At 34.9% G+C, this 18,162-nt stretch overlaps 3 protein-coding genes across 3 annotated transcripts; 1 reads left to right on the top strand and 2 right to left on the bottom strand.

Moving 5' to 3' along the window:
- Window positions 1-606: 606 nt before the first annotated feature.
- Window positions 607-7,482, top strand: LOC117930203 (serine/threonine-protein kinase STY13-like). The gene is made up of 6 exons (XM_034850718.1): window positions 607-1,211; window positions 2,834-2,955; window positions 5,296-5,492; window positions 5,671-5,845; window positions 6,530-6,664; window positions 6,903-7,482. The coding sequence occupies exons 1-6, from the start codon at window positions 965-967 to the stop codon at window positions 7,107-7,109; spliced, it is 1,083 nt and encodes a 360-aa protein (XP_034706609.1). The 5' UTR covers window positions 607-964; the 3' UTR covers window positions 7,110-7,482.
- A 386-nt stretch (window positions 7,483-7,868) lies between these two features.
- On the bottom strand, window positions 7,869-12,447 carry LOC117930202 (peptidyl-prolyl cis-trans isomerase, chloroplastic). Its single transcript, XM_034850717.1, has 7 exons — window positions 12,188-12,447; window positions 11,420-11,710; window positions 11,098-11,297; window positions 10,108-10,343; window positions 9,529-9,671; window positions 8,455-8,526; window positions 7,869-8,352 (listed from the first exon to the last, which is right to left on the bottom strand). Exons 1-7 carry the CDS (start codon window positions 12,359-12,361, stop codon window positions 8,122-8,124), a joined length of 1,347 nt encoding a protein of 448 aa, XP_034706608.1. The 5' UTR covers window positions 12,362-12,447; the 3' UTR covers window positions 7,869-8,121.
- Window positions 12,448-13,099: 652 nt separating this feature from the next.
- On the bottom strand, window positions 13,100-15,644 carry LOC117930204 (bidirectional sugar transporter SWEET6b-like). The gene is made up of 6 exons (XM_034850719.1): window positions 15,448-15,644; window positions 15,240-15,276; window positions 14,864-15,080; window positions 13,786-13,947; window positions 13,580-13,699; window positions 13,100-13,484 (listed from the first exon to the last, which is right to left on the bottom strand). Exons 1-6 carry the CDS (start codon window positions 15,488-15,490, stop codon window positions 13,311-13,313), a joined length of 753 nt encoding a protein of 250 aa, XP_034706610.1. The 5' UTR covers window positions 15,491-15,644; the 3' UTR covers window positions 13,100-13,310.
- Window positions 15,645-18,162: the final 2,518 nt, after the last annotated feature.

The raw sequence follows: 18,162 nt of genomic DNA, 5'->3' as shown, positions 1-18,162 counted from the left end.
TGAAACATTAGTTTAATGTGAGATTCCAAACAAACCCTTTCTGGATCTTAACAAAAGGGAAACAAAAGTAGTAGGATTCTTAGTTCCAAATCTCCATTTGTTCATAATTGTTATATTAAATAATGGGACAGATGTTGTCAACATTCATGAATTTAATAAATAGAAAGGAAATAATATAATAAATTCATGAGTGCGAAGCAAATAATACAACATCTATAATGATAGGAGAAACACCTCTCTAATAGTAGGGCTATTTTTTTCTCCTAAGAGGATACATGGGTAAGAGTTATTTGTGGAACATACTATCGCTCTTATGGAAGTAGACAAAAAATGAAGCTTTATGAAGGTCTTGTTTGTTAGAATCACATGGAATTCCATCAACCCTAATGGAAATTTGTAGCATCTTTGAATTAAAGGAAATTCATAGTCATTAAAAAGACTTGAAAGCTCTAAAAATGGAGAATAAAGGACCTTGTTTCTTTTGGAAAAATATTATAATTTTGGAGACGAAAGAAACAGTAGAATTGAAGAAATATGGAAGTTGCAGGGAAGTATAAAGAGGAAGAGGTGGTGGCAGTGGAGGTTGGGCAGAGGGAGGGGGAGACTAAGGTGGGTCAGAAACACATGTCCTATTCAGGCAATATCCATGTGCCCACATGTATGATATATATTTGACGGAGAGAGAAAAAAAGAAGGGAAGAAGAAACAATAAGAGGAAAAAAAGTGAGAGGAGTGAGATGAAAGAGAGTGGGGACACAGAAACAAAACCCACCAACAACCCCTCCTCTCATTAGCTCTTCCTCTCCAACATTGGCAGTTACTCTTGTCTCTGCGACTGCTTCTTCTGCTTTCTTATCTTGGGGTGTTGGTATTCTTCCACTACTGTTTCTGTGTTCACATGTTTTATATATAAGATAGTTGGTTATAGGTTTTATAGAGTGTGTGGGAAGTCTATTGAAGAAAAATGAAGGAGAAGAGTGACGGGTTTGTGAGGGCAGATCAGATAGATCTGAAGAGCTTGGATGAGCAGCTTCAGAGGCATCTCAGCAGAGCATGGACTATGGAGCAGAAGAAGGAGCAGCAAGAAGAGAGGCCCAATACTCGAGAAGAGTGGGAGATTGATCCTTCCAAGCTCGTCATCAAGAGTGTCATCGCTCGTGGCACTTTTGGGACGGTTCATCGTGGGGTTTACGATGGCCAAGATGTTGCAGGTGTGTGGGGCACTGTGTTTTTCTTTGAATACCCATTTATTTGACGTTCTACGTTGGTTTTCCGTGTGTTTGTGGTGATTATTCGGACACCCATTTGGCTTTTCTTATCCTTTCATGAATATAAGTTTACTCTCTGTTTGGCTGTCGAGAAAATGTTTGGATGGAAAGGGAAATGCTTAAGAGAGGACCAAATAGGGCCTTGTATTATGAGAAAAAAAAAAGTACAATGGGCATAATTTGGCTGACAAAAGGGATGGACTTCTAATGACTGATAAGAGTTTAAAATTTTGAAGTGGGACTTTTCTTGGTTGAACTTTTGGCTTTTGGGGCCATTTTTAAGGGTTATTTTCTGTTTTTAGTTTTTTTTTTGGCTTAGTGGGCGAGGGGAGCTGCTGCTTTTACTGTTGCCGGCTCCTAAATATTTATGCCTGCATATATATTCTTTCAAACTCTGTTTGGTTGATGGGAAAATGCATGAAGAAGAAAAATTTTAAAATTCATTATTGGGGACCCGAACTAATAATTGCCTCCACTAAAATGAAGTTAATACAAATACTTGGTTTGGTTACACATAGCATTCATTTTAGAAGTTCGAAAACAGAGCATCCTCAGTTTTCTTAGCAACTGAAAGGAGGAAAAGCGTTTTCTTTTTTTTTTTTTTGTTTTTCATAAAAGTACTTCCTGTTTTCAGTCTCTGTAGATTATAACAGAGTGCTTTGTGATCAAGCCATGTAGAACCAGCCTTGCAAAACCCGTGATTCACGAGAAGGAGTTGAGTTGGCAGTTAGCTGCCATAATTTTGATGTCTTTCTTCTTTTTCCTGAACTTTCATGTGTCCCAACTCATTATTGATTTGTACTTATTATCTCACTTCTGTGGGGATAAAGTAACACAAATGAAAGCTACTGAATTACCATCAGCCCATTGTAGCCTTGTGTTATATCTTGGCTCTCCACAAGTGGAAGGCCCAATTGCTTTTGTCTTGAGGAAGGGGGGGCCTTGCCCGTGGGCTAGGCAAATGCGATCTGTTGTTCAAAAGAAAAGTACCAACTGAAATTGGTGTTATTGTCTATAATATAAAGATCTAATATCAATGCTCAACTCGGCAACTCATTAAAAGCTTTGTCTCAACTATCTTGAGTTGGTGGCTGATCTAGGCATCAACAACAGTCTCTAACTAAAAGCTACAACCATGTTTGGTTCTGTTTCATAGTTTTAGTTATTTATTTATCTTTTATTTATTTATTTATTCTCATCTTCATGTGATGTTATTTGATTTGGGATCAATATCTTCTGTGATGTGTGGTTGCTTTAGCTATCAGCCGAGGAATTCTTTTTTTTTTTTTTAATCAGAAGCAAAACATATATATTGGAAATTAAAAAGAAACATGAGAAGGATGAGGAATCCTCCCCATGATTTACAAACTTGATCAAAAGAACTAAGTAAACCTCCACTAACCAAGGAAGGCTATACAAAAGGCCTATACAAGTATAACATCTCCTGACCCTATAACTCAGCTGAGGAATTCTTACTCTTCCAAATTATGCATATTTAGATCTCAAATGCCAGACCACCATTTCATATTTTTGTTTACCTTTTTCATCCCTTTCTTCTTGCATAGTTAAACTTCTTGATTGGGGAGAGGAGGGCCACAGAACAGAGGCTGAAATAGCTTCACTTAGAGCAGCTTTTACACAAGAAGTTGTTGTATGGCACAAGCTTGATCATCCTAATGTAACTAAGGTATGTTTGTTTGTTTCCGTTTTTCTTTTTGTTTTGTGAATTAAAGTTACATGGTGTAACATATTGCTTCCGTTAATTCATTCTGTGTTGTATCATTATCTGATATTATTTCAAACAAAGTTCTAAAAACATGAGGAGTTAATATGGTTTGAAGTCCAGAGATTGAAATGTTGGATAGATATTGAATTTTTCATCCTGCCAAGATGGGGAACAATAAGATGCATGTGATTCCTTACCTCAACCTTGGTCACAATTGAAATAAATTAAATCTTCCAATCAAGTGGTGAGATGAATATTTGCAGCCACAAAAGAAAGTCAAAGTACTATAGCCCTTAATGTTCTTGTAATGGAATTGTTGGCTAATTCATGACTGGTGATAATTTCAATATTGTGGACTTTCATGATACTAAACAGCATAAAACTCTGTAACTGTGTTCATATTTCTGATATTTTGAAATGTTGTCATAAAATAATTTACCTGAAATCACCACGTTTTATTCCTTAGCCTAATCAAACCATCATGTTTGGATAAGATCACAGTGGCTGTCAATTTCATGATACTTTTGAAATAAATTACTTCTAGGCAATAATGTCATCTTTCCCAAATGCCAATCAGACAGTCTCAGTTGGTGTCAATGATAAGGAAATTACAATGATTTTTTAATTGTAACAAATGTAATAGCATAAAATGATTTTATTTTCTTATGTTCAAATACTGGAATGGGGTAGTTTTCTCAAATCCAATTGAGATTGTAGCTTAAGCCCAATATGTACTCTATTGGGTGCCTATTTTTCCAATCTTTAAGGTTGTCCATATATGTGCAAAATGTGGAAAGTCCTAGGTTGACAAGATGAGAGGAGCTGGAGTACTGCATATTAGCATCAAAGGACACATATTGTGTTGTCCAGGGTGGTCAAAAGAACTTGACAATATTTAAACTTAGAAGTCCCCATAACTCAGAAATATTGTGTTGTCCAATATTATTGTATGTATGTGCTTCTCTGTGATGTCAATTGCTGCAGAAATATTTCTAACCCCAAAATTGAGTGCAAAATTGCAAACTGGCAATTTAGGCAAGCTGCAAACCAAGCCATCAGAAGAACTTGACAATATTTGAACTTAGAAGTCCATGACTCCATGCTCTCAGTCTAGTGAGCATCTACTTATATCTTATGGCCTGCCTAGCCTCTTCCTCCATTTTGCTTGAACCTATTCCCATCCCAATCTCAAGCTTCAATAGACAAGTAATAGCTACATAGTATGGTGATCAGTGTTCCTAGAACACCGAAAAAGGCTAAAACAGTCATGGCTGACTGGGCACTAGCAAAACCTAGTCTGGTCTATACTTGCTTGCACTTTTGGCACTTGGCATGATACTTCTTGTTATGTGTTGAACGTGTATGCTTGCTAGCACTTTGATACTCATAAGCTAGATGTCATAATAAAGGATACAACAGCAAAGGTGCTGTATCAAATAGATGTGGTTGTTATGAAAGTGAACCCTCAGGAGAAATGCTGTGACTGCTATTTTTACTGGAGTTTTTATCCACTAGTAGAAGATTTTTTTTCTTACAAAAAAAGGAGACAAATTTCGACATCTTTAAGTCTGTATAACTGCAGACAGCCGGTTCAATAGGTCTAGCTGAAATTTGTAGTCTAAAACGGTTGTTGAATTGCCTTGCTTGAAGGTTTGGCCCCAGATTTAGTGGGTTAGCAGGATTAATGTGTAGCCAATCCCCAATAATTTAGGGCAGGAAGTGGAATACATGATTTTTCTTCTAGGCAATAACAGCTGAGGTGCATCCATGTGACCGCCTCAGTATTAATCAATGCCTAATCAATAAACTATTCTGTTGCCTTCCATGTGTATTAAAAATTTAAAACAATGTTATAATCAACAAAAACTAGAAATGCCACATGGCTTTGTATGATAATAACCAATTCTGCTGCCAACTTTGATGAGCTTTCTTCTTTTATTGTTTCACCATTTAGATTCTGCTTCTAAGTCAAATAGCATGTTCAAGATTTGCCACATTCTGTAAATGCTTTACCTTTGCTGATTTCTACTTTGTTCCATGTTGAGGGTTGAAATGATATTGTTATTGTGCTGGGGTGGTGCTCGTTGCTGCAAAATGTTCTTGTAATATACCCCTGGATTATTTCCTTAAAGATTCTATTTAATATGGTCAATCTATAACCTCTTCTTATTTCCTTGTCTACATCTACTGAACAAGGAAAAAAATGTAGTGCAGCATGGGTATCACTACTCAGAAATTGTCTGGAATCCTTTGTTATTGCAAATTGTCTTTGTAATTTTAAATGTGAATTTCCTTTTGCAGTTCATTGGGGCTACAATCGGCTCATCAGAGCTAAACATACAAACAGAAAATGGTCACATTGGCATGCCAAGTACTGTATGTTGTGTTGTTGTTGAATATCTTCCTGGGGGAGCACTGAAATCTTACCTCATAAAGAACCATAGAAGGAAGCTGGCTTTCAAAGTAGTTGTCCAACTGGCACTAGATCTTGCACGAGGGTCAAACTCTCACGCCCCATCTGTATCTTATTTTATTCTTCAAATCTTTCAAATGTGAATTATTTTCCATTGACATTTTTTGGAGGTTTGGCATGTCAAAGATTTTCTTTCACTTGCAAGATATTGAAGTTGCGCTTTGGAACTCAGCCTTTGAGCTACTCTTCTGTCTGTTTTTTAGGTTGAGCTATCTTCATTCTAAGAAGATTGTCCACAGAGATGTGAAAACAGAGAACATGCTTCTGGACAAGACTCGTACTTTAAAAATTGCTGACTTTGGGGTTGCTCGCATGGAGGCTTCAAATCCTAATGACATGACAGGCGAGACTGGAACCCTTGGTTACATGGCTCCAGAGGTATTCGCTTGGTTACTAAACAATCTCTCTCTCTCTCTCTCTCTCTCTCTCTCTCTCTCTCTTGTTCTCAGCTGATCAGAGGGCTGCATATGCCACTTACACAATTGGGTAATTATTGAAACTGGTGTATATGAAGGGTCTAATTGTTCCAAGAAAGGTGCATGTGCAATTTCAACTGAAAGTCACTGTTAGACCCTTTGACAGAATAGATAAACTTTTATTCTTCTATAGATTTTCTATGTTTCATTAGAAATCATTTTCCGATAGAAAACACAAGTTTCTGTTGACTACATCACCAAACAACGAGATTAATTCAAATGGTTTTTAAATCTTTGCTACATGGCCAAATTATGTCTTTGCTGGTGTATTCTAGAGGTATACCTGTCTTAGAAAACCTGGTGGAAATTTTTTCTTCTGTCCTGCATATAGAGAAGCACAGGTATCATTATAGTTATTGCTTGAAGCTGCAGTTTGTCTCCTTTACTCGAAATGATTTCTGCAACAAACCAAGAGCCTGAGTGTATCTGTATCTGCCAAAGTGGCTTCACTTGCTTGGCTTCTAGCCAGCTCTTAAAACGTCAAATTATATAATCAATTCAATGACTTGGCTTTCCATAGCAGTTGTTGATGCTATATGTGACTTCTTTCAGCTCCTGAGTAGTTTATTGGCTTGGAATGGGACAGGTTCTCAATGGCAACCCGTATAATAGGAAATGCGATGTGTACAGTTTTGGTATCTGCTTGTGGGAAATTTATTGCTGTGACATGCCATATCCAGATCTCAGCTTCTCAGAAGTGACCTCAGCTGTTGTCCGCCAGGTACTGAACACACAAGCTTGATTGAACTATCATATTTCACAATAGGAAAAATATAAATGTACCATGATTGGTATATCATATTATGGTATTAAAGGTTAATAGCAGTTAGACCAGCTGGTATTAATGTTTTATTTAATTTTTATGCTATGTAATACAACATGTTTGCTGCTGATGAGTGCTACAGCCACTGTATTAGACATTGTATATTAGAAGAATAATTAAACTTGTATAAGTACAGAATCTGAGGCCTGAGATACCTCGTTGTTGCCCGAGCTCTCTTGCGAATGTAATGAAGCGATGCTGGGATGCTAACCCTGACAAGCGCCCAGAGATGGACGAGGTGGTATCGATGCTGGAGGGCATTGACACATCCAAGGGTGGAGGTATGATCCCTCTAGATCAACCTCAAGGCTGTTTCTGTTTTGGCAAGTACCGAGGGCCTTGAAAGACTTGCTCTCTAAAGCAAAGAGATGGTACAGAGTTCTGGAAATCCAGCTTGTATTTAATTTAAGGTGGAAGATTTGGGATTTCAGAGATGAAGGGATACAGAAATGCGGTTTGGTTTTAGCCTTTTAGGATAAGAGGAACTCATCAATTTCTGTTTGTTTGTCGGATTTTTGGATGCTGTAAATCTTTTCTTCTTTCGTTTTCCCTTAAAAAGGAAATTGTGTATTTGATAGAGTGGCCGATTCCAGGATTTGTTGGCCTAAACAACGTTTCTGTAAGATGAGCTTTCATGTAACAGTCAGATATTGCCATGTTGAACTGTTAATTCAACAGGGTAAATTGCTAAAAAATGCCTTTCCTGATGTGCATTACTGAGGGCTTATTACTAATACTATTTCTTTTTCGCTGACACTTCATTGATTTGGAACAATTTTTTCCCCATGAGCACTGAAATAGTCCATGACCCCAGCTCAGACCATCTTAGCTCCCCTGTACTGCAGCACAGTGCTTGCTCATATGAACAACTGAACAAGGTTGATCCAACAGAAGGCAGACCCACTCTGGGCCAGTTATCTGCAAAATCCCATTCTGTGTATATCATCCCATCTTCTTTAAGAGGATGAGATTCCAGTTCTTGGACCATTTGATTTCTGCCATTCTGGAAGGATAACATATCTGTTGTTAACAATATATCAACCTTCTTTTGTAACAGTAGGTGTCAAAGCCCTTTAGAATTGTTTCCATCAGCTTTTCCCTGTTCAGGAACTCAGATTTATATCCAATTTCACTATGAAAGCATTCATTTAGAGGCACTTACTGAGTTCAGAGTGCTTATAAATCAATATGGATAAGCATTGTCTGAAATGAATACAGTCAACTTGAAATCAGGGAACAAAACAATGTACTTAAAAAACAAAGCATGCTGCTCTCTCTTATTAGCCAAACCGATTTGTAGGACATGGCAGGCTCACAATCATGCATGTTATTTGATTTTCATGGTACAGGGAGAGCTAGCCAGCAACAATCTTGTAACTTGGATTAACTAGGTTATCCAGTCCAGAGACTACTTGAATTGATTCTATCACATCACCAACTTTGAGATCTGCCAACAAAATTTCATTTTCTGTCACATATCCAAACACTGCATAACGGCCATCCAATATATTGGCATTACTAGGAGTCAGTTCACTTTCTTTCAGTAGCCAAAATATCTGGCTTGACGCGGAATTATCGTCAAATTCCTGCAGAGTAAAATGAAAAAACAAAAAAAGAACAAATATCATTTAGCCATCAAATCCATACACATATGTAGAAATAGCCATGGTATGAATTAGAGTTCTTACATCTCTTGCCATGGCCATTGTTCCAAATGCATTAAATGGAAGTTTTGTTTGAGCCTTGTACAGACCAAGCTCCTGTTCAAACACCAATTATGTCAGGCCTTGACAGATCAAAGCAATCATCGAGATTTTAGGACAGATTATGAAGTCTTTTGACCAAAAATATATCAAAAAGCATTAAGACAATTAGCAGAAAAGAGAGGAACGAAGAAACTAACATAAGGGGAAAAATTAAGTACTAAACGCTAAGGTATTATGCCTTCCATTTGAAGAAGCTGGTTAAAAGTGTCCAGGTCAATACTGGACTCTTCTGATTGGGCACCATACAATTTCCACAGTTAATGTTAAATATCCAAGAGTCTGGTTAGAGTTTTTTTTTTTTTTTTTTTTTTAAATTCTTCTATTTTTTAAGGAACTCCTCGATAAAGCTATTAAACTTATTGACTGTAATTACTAGACTAAACTCGAGATATTCTTTTTCTTTTACAATAAATTACAGTGCATCTAGGGCAGCTATTTTTCACACACATGATTTAATTATTTTAATCATTTTACTTGTCCAACCTGCCGAGATAGCCCAATTGGTCAAGGCAAACATTGTGAAGTCTAGTCTCACTAAGTGGCACATGGTCCTAGGTTTGAATCCTGTTACTGATGATACCCTGAATTTATACGATGTTGGTTGTTGCAAGGCGGTCAACACCCTAAGGTTTGGGTCCCCATGGAGAGTCCTAAGGGCTTCGCCATGGAAGGTTCCTCAATTATAAAAAATAAAAAAATAAAAAAATAAAAAAATAATTTTACTCGTCCATTTATTTATTTTCATGAATGGAGCACTATTGATCACTTAAAATGCAGGATATAGAATTTAAGTCATCCGCCTCATGGTTTTATCTATCGAAAGCAAGTGAATATGCATGTGTTGTGGGTGAAGGGGGGAAGGAATTTGATATTGATTAATTTCTACCAATATGCTTTCACTAGAAACATTATTTATTCTCTACAAGTTTAAGGAATGTTCAACAAATAATTAAATTTATGTTGAAGAGAGAAAAGTCAGAGAGAGAGAGAGATTACTTCCAAAGTCGCTCCGTAGAAAGGTATTTTTTCTCCTTCTACCATGATTTCAAGTGGTACTGTCCGGGGCTTTTCTGTACTTGGATCAATAAAGCTCTCTGCAGGACCCTCAGGATCTCCAGTTTGAACAACAAATCCATCAGCTGCAACAAAAAGTAAATCTGAGTTTTATCGAAAGAAAACTATCAACTTAGCATGGTATACAATATGAAATTATCAACTAAGCATGATGGAGGCAGTAGTAATTGGAAGGCAAAGAGGGGGGAGTGGAGAAGAAGGGGCAGGGGGAGAGGACGGCTTGTGGGGTCGGTGGTGGAGGGGTTGCTAGACCTCCATTCATCCAATAGTTAGAAACACTTGAATCAGTTAGTCATTATCCTGTTTTTAGATGATGCATAATGACATCAAACTGAATAAAAAAATATCAAATAGAGGGTCAAGGTTCATTGCAATTGAACATGTAATCTTACTTCCATAGGGCAGTCCACAAAATTGATATGCTTATTGTCCGAACTAGTAAAGAAAAGCTCCAGTCTACACAATTGCATAAGTTTCAATTTAAGATTTAAGATATCTTACCTCTTTGGATTTCCATGCCATCATAAAAGTGCCTCTCCACCAAATCTAAAAAATTCCCAGAGGTTACTGGGGCATTGTAACCATCTAGAACTATTCGAAGCACACACTCATCCAGGTTAGGATTGTCCTTGACCTTGACCTTCATATCCACGGTTGCCCTCCCCTTCAAGAGAGGCATGTTTTGGTATTCTTCAGGCACTTCGTATGGGAAGCCATCCACCATATCCTCTTCAACACTGCAGAAATGCAATGCCCCAGGAAGATCTCAGCTGCAGTCAATGACAAGGGTATATATGAGAATATATTATTTTAAGAGGATTAGCTTGTACAAGTCCTTCCCAACTGTGTTAAAAATAGGACCTACTACAAGTATGATATGGTTATTAAAGATCATTCCCCAATAGGTCTAAGGAAAACCTTCATCACAATGACCCCCTGTTTTAGCCTTCTAGGTTGCATCAGACACATTCCCTTGTCTAACACTAATGTTTAAAGTTTAAATCTTTCTAAGGTTGCAGTGATATAACCTTGTTCCTTATTGGACACCAACACCCATATTAGGAGAAGATCCTAGGAAATGCCTGGTAACGCCTTCAGGTTGTTGTACCTTTGAGCCACAGGAATCATCAATAAACCAGAGTTCTCACAACATATTTCAGGCTAGATATAAATTACCTCAGGAGCTTCTTTTCAGACACTTCTCACACATTTTTTTACGGGTTAAAGATATATTAGATTGTCAACCACAAGGAGGACCAATAGACATTTTTGTCATTCTGAATTGAGAAAAAATTAGGAAACATAATACAAAGACTCAATATCAGGGCCTTGCCCCACAAATCTGAAATTCCCAATCTTACCTTCACGTTGCATTTTGGAACTATACAATAGTAAACACCCATTTCACTTCCTCTGTTTTCTGGTGTGTTTAAGAAAGTAATAAATAAAGCTTTAGTATGCCATTGTTAATGAGTTTATCATGCTACTCACTCTCCAACATATTGAAGCAGCTCTTTTTGTTTAGGAGCAATCGCATCTCTATTCCTGTCCACCACAATTTGTTCGAGCTCATCCATTCCAACTTCCAGCTTGCCAAGCAATTCTACTCCATTTTCCTTCTTTGATTCTGCTAATCCTGCAATAATTAAACTCTTACCCTGCTTGAGAGCTCGAGACGCTTGCCTCACATTCTACAATTCATTTAGAGTCAAACCCCAGTTACTATTAATTCGAGGTTTCCACAGCCAAAGCTAACCACTAGAAACCATGACTATTAATTACTGTTAAAAAATATAAAGCTCGAATTTCTTACCCTCTCAACAGAGTCGAGTGCCTTGACTCCAGCTAACTTCAGACTCTCACTGATATCTTCAAGTGGCTTTTGAACCTCTCTAATAGCCTTATTGTCAATAGGCAGCGCATTCCTCAACAATGCTCCTGGGTCCTTAATTGGCGGTCCAGAAATTAATACAGACAAATCAGGCAATGCTGGAGTGGCCGCATAGGCATCAGCACACCAGTCCATTGCAGGTACTCCTGTCACCAATCCAACCGCCAAAGCTATAGAAATTGCACATTCCTTCAAGGAAAAGGACTTCGCTTTCTGCTCAAAAGTGAACTCCCATTAAGTTCCATTTAATACTGCACAATGATCCCCAAATCTGACAAATTTTCAACCATGTTCTTCAAAAGCACTAGAATTGAACACAATTCCAAATTGTATAGTTTTCACTGAACAGAAAACGGTCCTGACTAACCATTTCATGACTCCAAATATTACACTAAGTGTAATAAGAACAAGCTCAACTCCATGAATTCTAACAATCCAATTGGAACCTTATATTCTCAACAGAGTCTTTAATATCCTATAAATCGGTTGAATTATTCAATCTAACAAACGAGACTCATAATTTGCTCAATCCCATTTTTCCTTGTTATCAAGAAATCCACATACAAATGGCAATATAATATTTATGTAGTCACATCAGTCAAAATTTGACTTCAGAAAATGCACAATGTAGAACTAAAACTAGGGATAAATGATTAAAAGAACATGTAAAATGAAGATCAAAGCTCAAACCTTTTGATTCTGAAATGGGGGTGGGTATTGAGAAAAACATCTGGGTCCGAGCTTCCGAGTCCAAGCACTCCTCTGAGCAACTGGGAAGCGAAAATGGTTGGCGGGTATTCTTGGGGTGACGGGTTTGGAGGTAGATAGAAAAGAACAGGCGTGGCAGGAGATAAAGGCTGCCATGGGTGTTTCACAAAAATGGCATTAGGGTTTTGAGAGAGAGAAAGAAAGGATAAGCTTTTGGGGGAGGAAACTGAGACTATGGAAGAGAATGGAAGGAGTGTGGATATAGTATTGTAGTAGGTACGGCGGCCAGGTCATCCTCATGCTTTGGATAAGATAACTATTTGGATTTTGAGATTGCGTACTTGAAGGAACTGAACATGGGCTTGAGAGCAGGTTGGGCTTTACTAGGTGGCCAAGATCATCCCTAAAAAATGAGCCCACAGACACAAGGAGGCAAGCTACCCACTTGTGAGTGGCGACTCAAACGATGGCCTTCATTCGTTTGAGAAATAAGCAATACACAAATGGGTATTGGTTAAAACAGAGGATGGTAGTTCAGACTTCAGAGAGAGAAAGAGTCCTAAGAGAGAGTCCTAGGACAGAACTCTGATAGAGTCCGAGTCCTGAGGAATAAGATAAGTCATTTTCCATTGTTGGCTCATGCCTCGGCGTTCCTTTTGGAGGTGTTAACTGATATTAGGAGCCGATTGAATATAAGGTTTAGTCATAATTTCAATTCCTCTTAGGGACGTCTCTTTAAAGAAACAAATAAACAATTAATGTGATTGAGGGGTCATGATCCTGGGCCTCTGCCTTCCCTTCAGAGGTGCTAAGTGCCAACCATGGTGAGCCCATATCACTCAATCCCAACACGGGAGTCTTTATATAATGAAGTGTAAAACCAAGAAAGAATCATTTAAAAGAAAACCAAATCCTTGATATTATGAAGTTGCATCTGCATATGACTGAATGGCCTTATTTCTCGACATCAATCTAAACATGAGAGGCAACTGTGTCAAACTAATTGGTCTGTATCTGGTACTACTCCCATTAAAAATAATAAACCTAAAACTATACTAACAGAAAGAAAAATCTAAAAGCACACAGCCCAAAGAAGAGGGTGAGATCAAGCAGCAGTAGCTTGTGGTGTTGGTTTATTTAGTCTCTTAGGGCTAGCCAGCTCCACTTCAGAAGACTTCCCCTTCTCTTTGCCCTCTTTGTCCTTTGGAGTAGACTTGTAGTAGCAGGCATATAGGATCAGCTGTATTGCCCCTGACACTGCTCCCAGACCATTCCCTATCTGTAAAGACCCAAAGCACCATAACTTGTTTAACTTTAAGAAGAGTGATGAAAAAATAAAATAAAATAAATTAATGAGATTAATTAATTATGTACCGTGATGTAGAGATCAAACTGGATGAGGGCGTAAGTGAGCCAAATGAGTCCGTTAAGGAAGTTGGTTAGTGAAAGATAAAATGGCATGTATTCCACACTCCTTGTTGTGATCACCTTTTTCTGTTCAGGAATTGACACGCTTTATTAATACTAATATATATGTATATGTATATATATGATATGGGATTGAAAATTAAGAGACGTACCATGACGGTGAGGGGTGAAGCATACATGAGAACTCCGAAGACAACACAGAAAATCCCAACCAAATTAGACCTTGAGGCATGGGTGTGGAGTTTTGTCAGTGTCACCACAACGACAGCAGCCATGAAAGCCAATTCCAGGCAAAGCACACCTATTACCTTCAACTGCATACAAACCAAGCCGTATCCCATGAAGATTCAAACAATAACAATATGATTTATTTACTATAAATAAAACCTTCCTGGACTCTTATCTGATATCAATTTACAGCCATGAAGATTCAAAATGATAACAGTATGATTTCTTTTCCATTAATAACAATCAAGAGTCCAAAAAAATCCAAATTCAACATGAAACCCTCCATACCCATATCTTTATTTTAATCAAAGGGGATTGTGTTTGATATCACGAAATCCTCTAAAAATAATTTAAATTTTATACATTCACCGATCAAAGATAAAATCTAAAATGGTATATTATGATTTCTTTTCTATTAATAACAATTAATAGCAAGAGTCCATGAAACCCTCCATACCTATATCTTTGTCCTAATAAAAGGGAATTGTGTATGATTTCTTTTCTATTAATAACAATTAATAGTAAGAATCCATGAAACCCTCCATATCCATATCTTTATCCTAATCAAAGGGAATTGTGTTTGATATCACTACTACGGGTTTCATGAAAAGTATAAATAAATAGAAATAAATAAATTAAAAAAAAGTAAGTTTTTACGCACCCATATAAAATAGGAATTCTTTAAAAATAATTTAAATTTCATATATTTACCGATACATCTTTGACCAAAAAAGGATATGAAATACAATTAATAAAAAAGATATTGTTATAGCCGTAATCATCATAGATAACAAACATTATTACATCAAACAAACTCTAAAATCTAAAATTCTATCATGATTCATGACGTAATGGTATATCCAATCATGATTCATGAGGTTACCCATAACCCATATTGGATTTCAATTTTCAACAACCTAACAACCTGTGATTCGTATTCATATTCATTCAGTTGAGATGGGAAGTAAGTTAAAGAGAAGAATGAAATGATTTGACGCATACCCGGCCTTTGTTGGGAGCAAATACGAAATAGATGGTGAGGTAAATCAACTCGACTGCAAGCCCAATGCTGTTGATGGTCACCACCAGAGTACTGTTTGGATGGACTACTGGTAGTCCATAGAAGATCCAAAACATGCAGTTCATCACTGTGGCTAGGTACGGATCTGGACTGAACTCCTCCACCGATCTCTTCTTCCATATTCTCCAAAATGTTGGACTGCAACCATAAACACATACAATCGCTTCAATTTAATTATTAACAAAACAATATAAAAAAGGAAAAAAAAAATCCAAATATTCTCTTCCGAGCAGTTAACTAATCTTGTTTGGATAGCAAGAAAAAGTTAGCCCCTCGTTATAGTGATCAAAGACGTACGACGGAGAGGCGAATAGTGCGAAGGAGATGACATTCCCTGTACCGAGAAAAAAAAAAAGTTAGAACATTAATGAGAAAGAAGAAAAACTTCACAGCAAGAACTTCACCAGAAGATCTTGAGTTTTCTTTTCCCACCTTAATTTTCTCCCTAACCAAACGAGAAAAACATACCGTCCAAAACGCAAAAGGCTCAAAATAAAGAACATACCAATAATACCAATCACAGTCCGAGCCGTGTCTGCTGCAGTCATTTTCAAAACAAGAACGAAAAACAGACCGTGAAAGAGAAAAGGCAGGAGAAGAAGATGGAGATGAGTTATATCATATCTGTGTATATTTATACTTGGTGAAAGAGAAAAAAGAATTGGATTGTGACTCAATCTTTGAGTCCATTCCAAATTCGAATGCAACCAAAAATCTTCATTCTGTTACTCATTTTTCAACTTAATTTGCTCTTTTCTCCATCTACCAGATAACATTTCGATTATATTTCCAATTAAATATTAATTAGTCAAATTTACTTTCAAAGGAAACTTTATATTTGTGGTTTTTTATTAATTAATTTTATCTTTATCCATCTTATCCTTTTTCAAAAAGATTTTTATTTTGGTCCTTTTTAGTTAGATATACCCAAGTACAAATTGGTCACCACCTACTAAAGATGGATAAAAGATATATAACTTAATTTTGGTAAAAGTAGTAAAACTAGATTAAGTTTTTATTGATATCCATATTTTTATAATATTTATAAAATCATATAAATATTAGATAAAATTAATATTATCCTCAATTTACATATTGATATTTATCTATTTATTATATATTAGTTTGAATTATAATAGAATATATAATTTGAATTAGAGTACAAGTTTACTATTGGTTTGAATTACAAGAGGAGATAGAGTTCGAATTGTAGTAGAACTCAAATGTATTTGCATATAAATATCCATCATCATAAATGAGAATAATATGTCATATTTTATTTCTCTATAATAAATAGTATTAGAAATTATTAATTTAATATTATTGTTATTTATTTTTAACAAAATAAAATCAATTAATGTTAATATCTATATTTTATAATATTTATAAAAAATTATATAATTTATGATTGTTATATTATTAATATTCATATTTTATTAAAAACTATTTATTTATTTATTTGTAATTAAAAAAATTATTTTTTAATAAGACATGAATTAGATTTAGTTTACATTATATAAACTAAATTTACAATTTTTGTTTTTTTATAAAATAAAATAAAAATTATTTTTAAAAACCACTTGTCTAGAAAAGTCTTTAATCTTTTAATATTTTTAAAATAACTTGTATTAGGTAATCAAAATACCTCGAAAGAATTAAAATTGAAATCTCACTTACAAACGAGATTTTATTTCTATTGAAATTACTTTTAACTTATTTCTTATCCATTTATTAATGTGTGTTTATAGAGAATGAGGAATGGGGAATGAAAATGAATATTTTGTTTACATTTTTATTCCGCGTTAAATGAATAGGAATGAATTTGATAACTCCAACTCTTGTGTTTGGATGATATAGGAATGTAATAATTTGTTTTTATTTCAATATTAAGTAAATTATTAATAATATTCGTACATTTGGTTTAAAATAATTTTTTTTTTAAATCTCACAAGGTACATAGTTTGAAATAACTTTTTAATTTCGTTTAAAAAAATTCCTTGAAATTTTCATTTTTATTTTTGCTAAATAATAAAAAACTTATTTGGGCATGTAATTTTTTTTAAAAAAGAATTATACAATTACATGGTTGTTATCCTTTATAAACAATTTTAAAAAACAAAGTAAAATAAAAAACTATTCTTTTATTTTTTTTAATTAGAGAAAATGATTTTCAAATCAAGTGACACTTTGTATTAAATTTATTAATAAGTTTAATAATTTTAGAAAATAGTTTAAAACTCAAACTATATATATATTTATATTTATATAGACTATAAAAAATAGTAGACATAATTAATACTTTAAATTCTTTAATAAATCTTGTAATTTTTAAGAATAATTTGAAATTCAAAAAACTGATTAATTGGTTATAGATTAAATAAAATAATTTTGAATGTCATCTTGATAAATGAATAATAAATGTATGCATAAAATGAAAATTTTGGCTCATTTCTACTTTAAAAAAATATTTTTTTTTTGTTTTTATATTCATTTAAAATAGAATGGTATCAACAATTATTAATTTTGAATTATTATTATTTATTTTTAACAAAATAACTCAATTAATGTTAATATCTATATTTTTATAATATTTATAAAAATATATAATTTATGACTTTATTATATTATTAATATTCATTTTTACTAAAAACTATTTATTTTTAATAAGACATGAATTGTCGACAACATTTAAATACAAGGGGAGTTTGATGGACGCAACCAACCTTGAATCTACCAACCATCTCCCCTCGAGACCCTTGAGGTTGACCTCGATTCTGATATAATTTATAGGATCTTAGGTTTTACCAACTCTTCTAAAAACAATTACTATATAAAATATATATATATATACATACCTCATGATATTCGAATACAAAAGGAGTTAATAAATACGGCTAACCTCCAATTTGCCAATATTATTTTTAAAAATACCTTGATAAATCAAAATATCTTAAAGTTTGATTTCTTTTCCATTATAATAACTTTTTGTTCCATTCTCATCATTATTTAAGTTATTCAAGTATGAGAATGAAGATGATTGAGATGTCTATTCTCATTCATTTCCATGTACTAAATACATCCTTAAATTATTCAAACATGGGAATAAAGGAGAAAGTAAATGAGATGCCCATTCTCATTCCTCATTCTCGTACATCAAACATGTCCAAAGAGTTTAAGGTATTACATAAAAAAAGAAAAAGAAATTGAGGAATTTTGGTAT

Source organism: Vitis riparia, chromosome 14 (genome assembly GCF_004353265.1).
Source record: "Vitis riparia cultivar Riparia Gloire de Montpellier isolate 1030 chromosome 14, EGFV_Vit.rip_1.0, whole genome shotgun sequence".
In the NCBI taxonomy this organism is placed as follows: Eukaryota; Viridiplantae; Streptophyta; class Magnoliopsida; order Vitales; family Vitaceae; genus Vitis; species Vitis riparia.
Note: the sequence above shows the minus strand (reverse complement) of the source record. Positions and strands in the feature narration are given on the sequence as shown.

Excerpts from the sequence above, each read along its gene's own strand:
- LOC117930203 (XM_034850718.1), top strand. The coding sequence starts at position 965 with ATGAAGGAGAAGAGTGACGGGTTTGTGAGGGCAGATCAGATAGATCTG. Across the intron at positions 1,212-2,833 it reads CGATGGCCAAGATGTTGCAG|TTAAACTTCTTGATTGGGGA; the intron begins GTGTGTGGGGCA and ends CTTCTTGCATAG. Across the intron at positions 5,493-5,670 it reads GCACTAGATCTTGCACGAGG|GTTGAGCTATCTTCATTCTA; the intron begins GTCAAACTCTCA and ends TCTGTTTTTTAG.
- LOC117930202 (XM_034850717.1), bottom strand. The coding sequence starts at position 12,361 with ATGGCAGCCTTTATCTCCTGCCACGCCTGTTCTTTTCTATCTACCTCC. Across the intron at positions 10,344-11,097 it reads CTGCTTCAATATGTTGGAGA|TGTTGAAGAGGATATGGTGG; the intron begins GTGAGTAGCATG and ends GCATTTCTGCAG. Across the intron at positions 8,527-9,528 it reads TCTACGGAGCGACTTTGGAA|GAGCTTGGTCTGTACAAGGC; the intron begins GTAATCTCTCTC and ends GTGTTTGAACAG.
- LOC117930204 (XM_034850719.1), bottom strand. The coding sequence starts at position 15,490 with ATGACTGCAGCAGACACGGCTCGGACTGTGATTGGTATTATTG. Across the intron at positions 13,948-14,863 it reads TTGCTCCCAACAAAGGCCGG|TTGAAGGTAATAGGTGTGCT; the intron begins GTATGCGTCAAA and ends GTTTGTATGCAG. Across the intron at positions 13,700-13,785 it reads CTTCACCCCTCACCGTCATG|AAAAAGGTGATCACAACAAG; the intron begins GTACGTCTCTTA and ends ATTCCTGAACAG.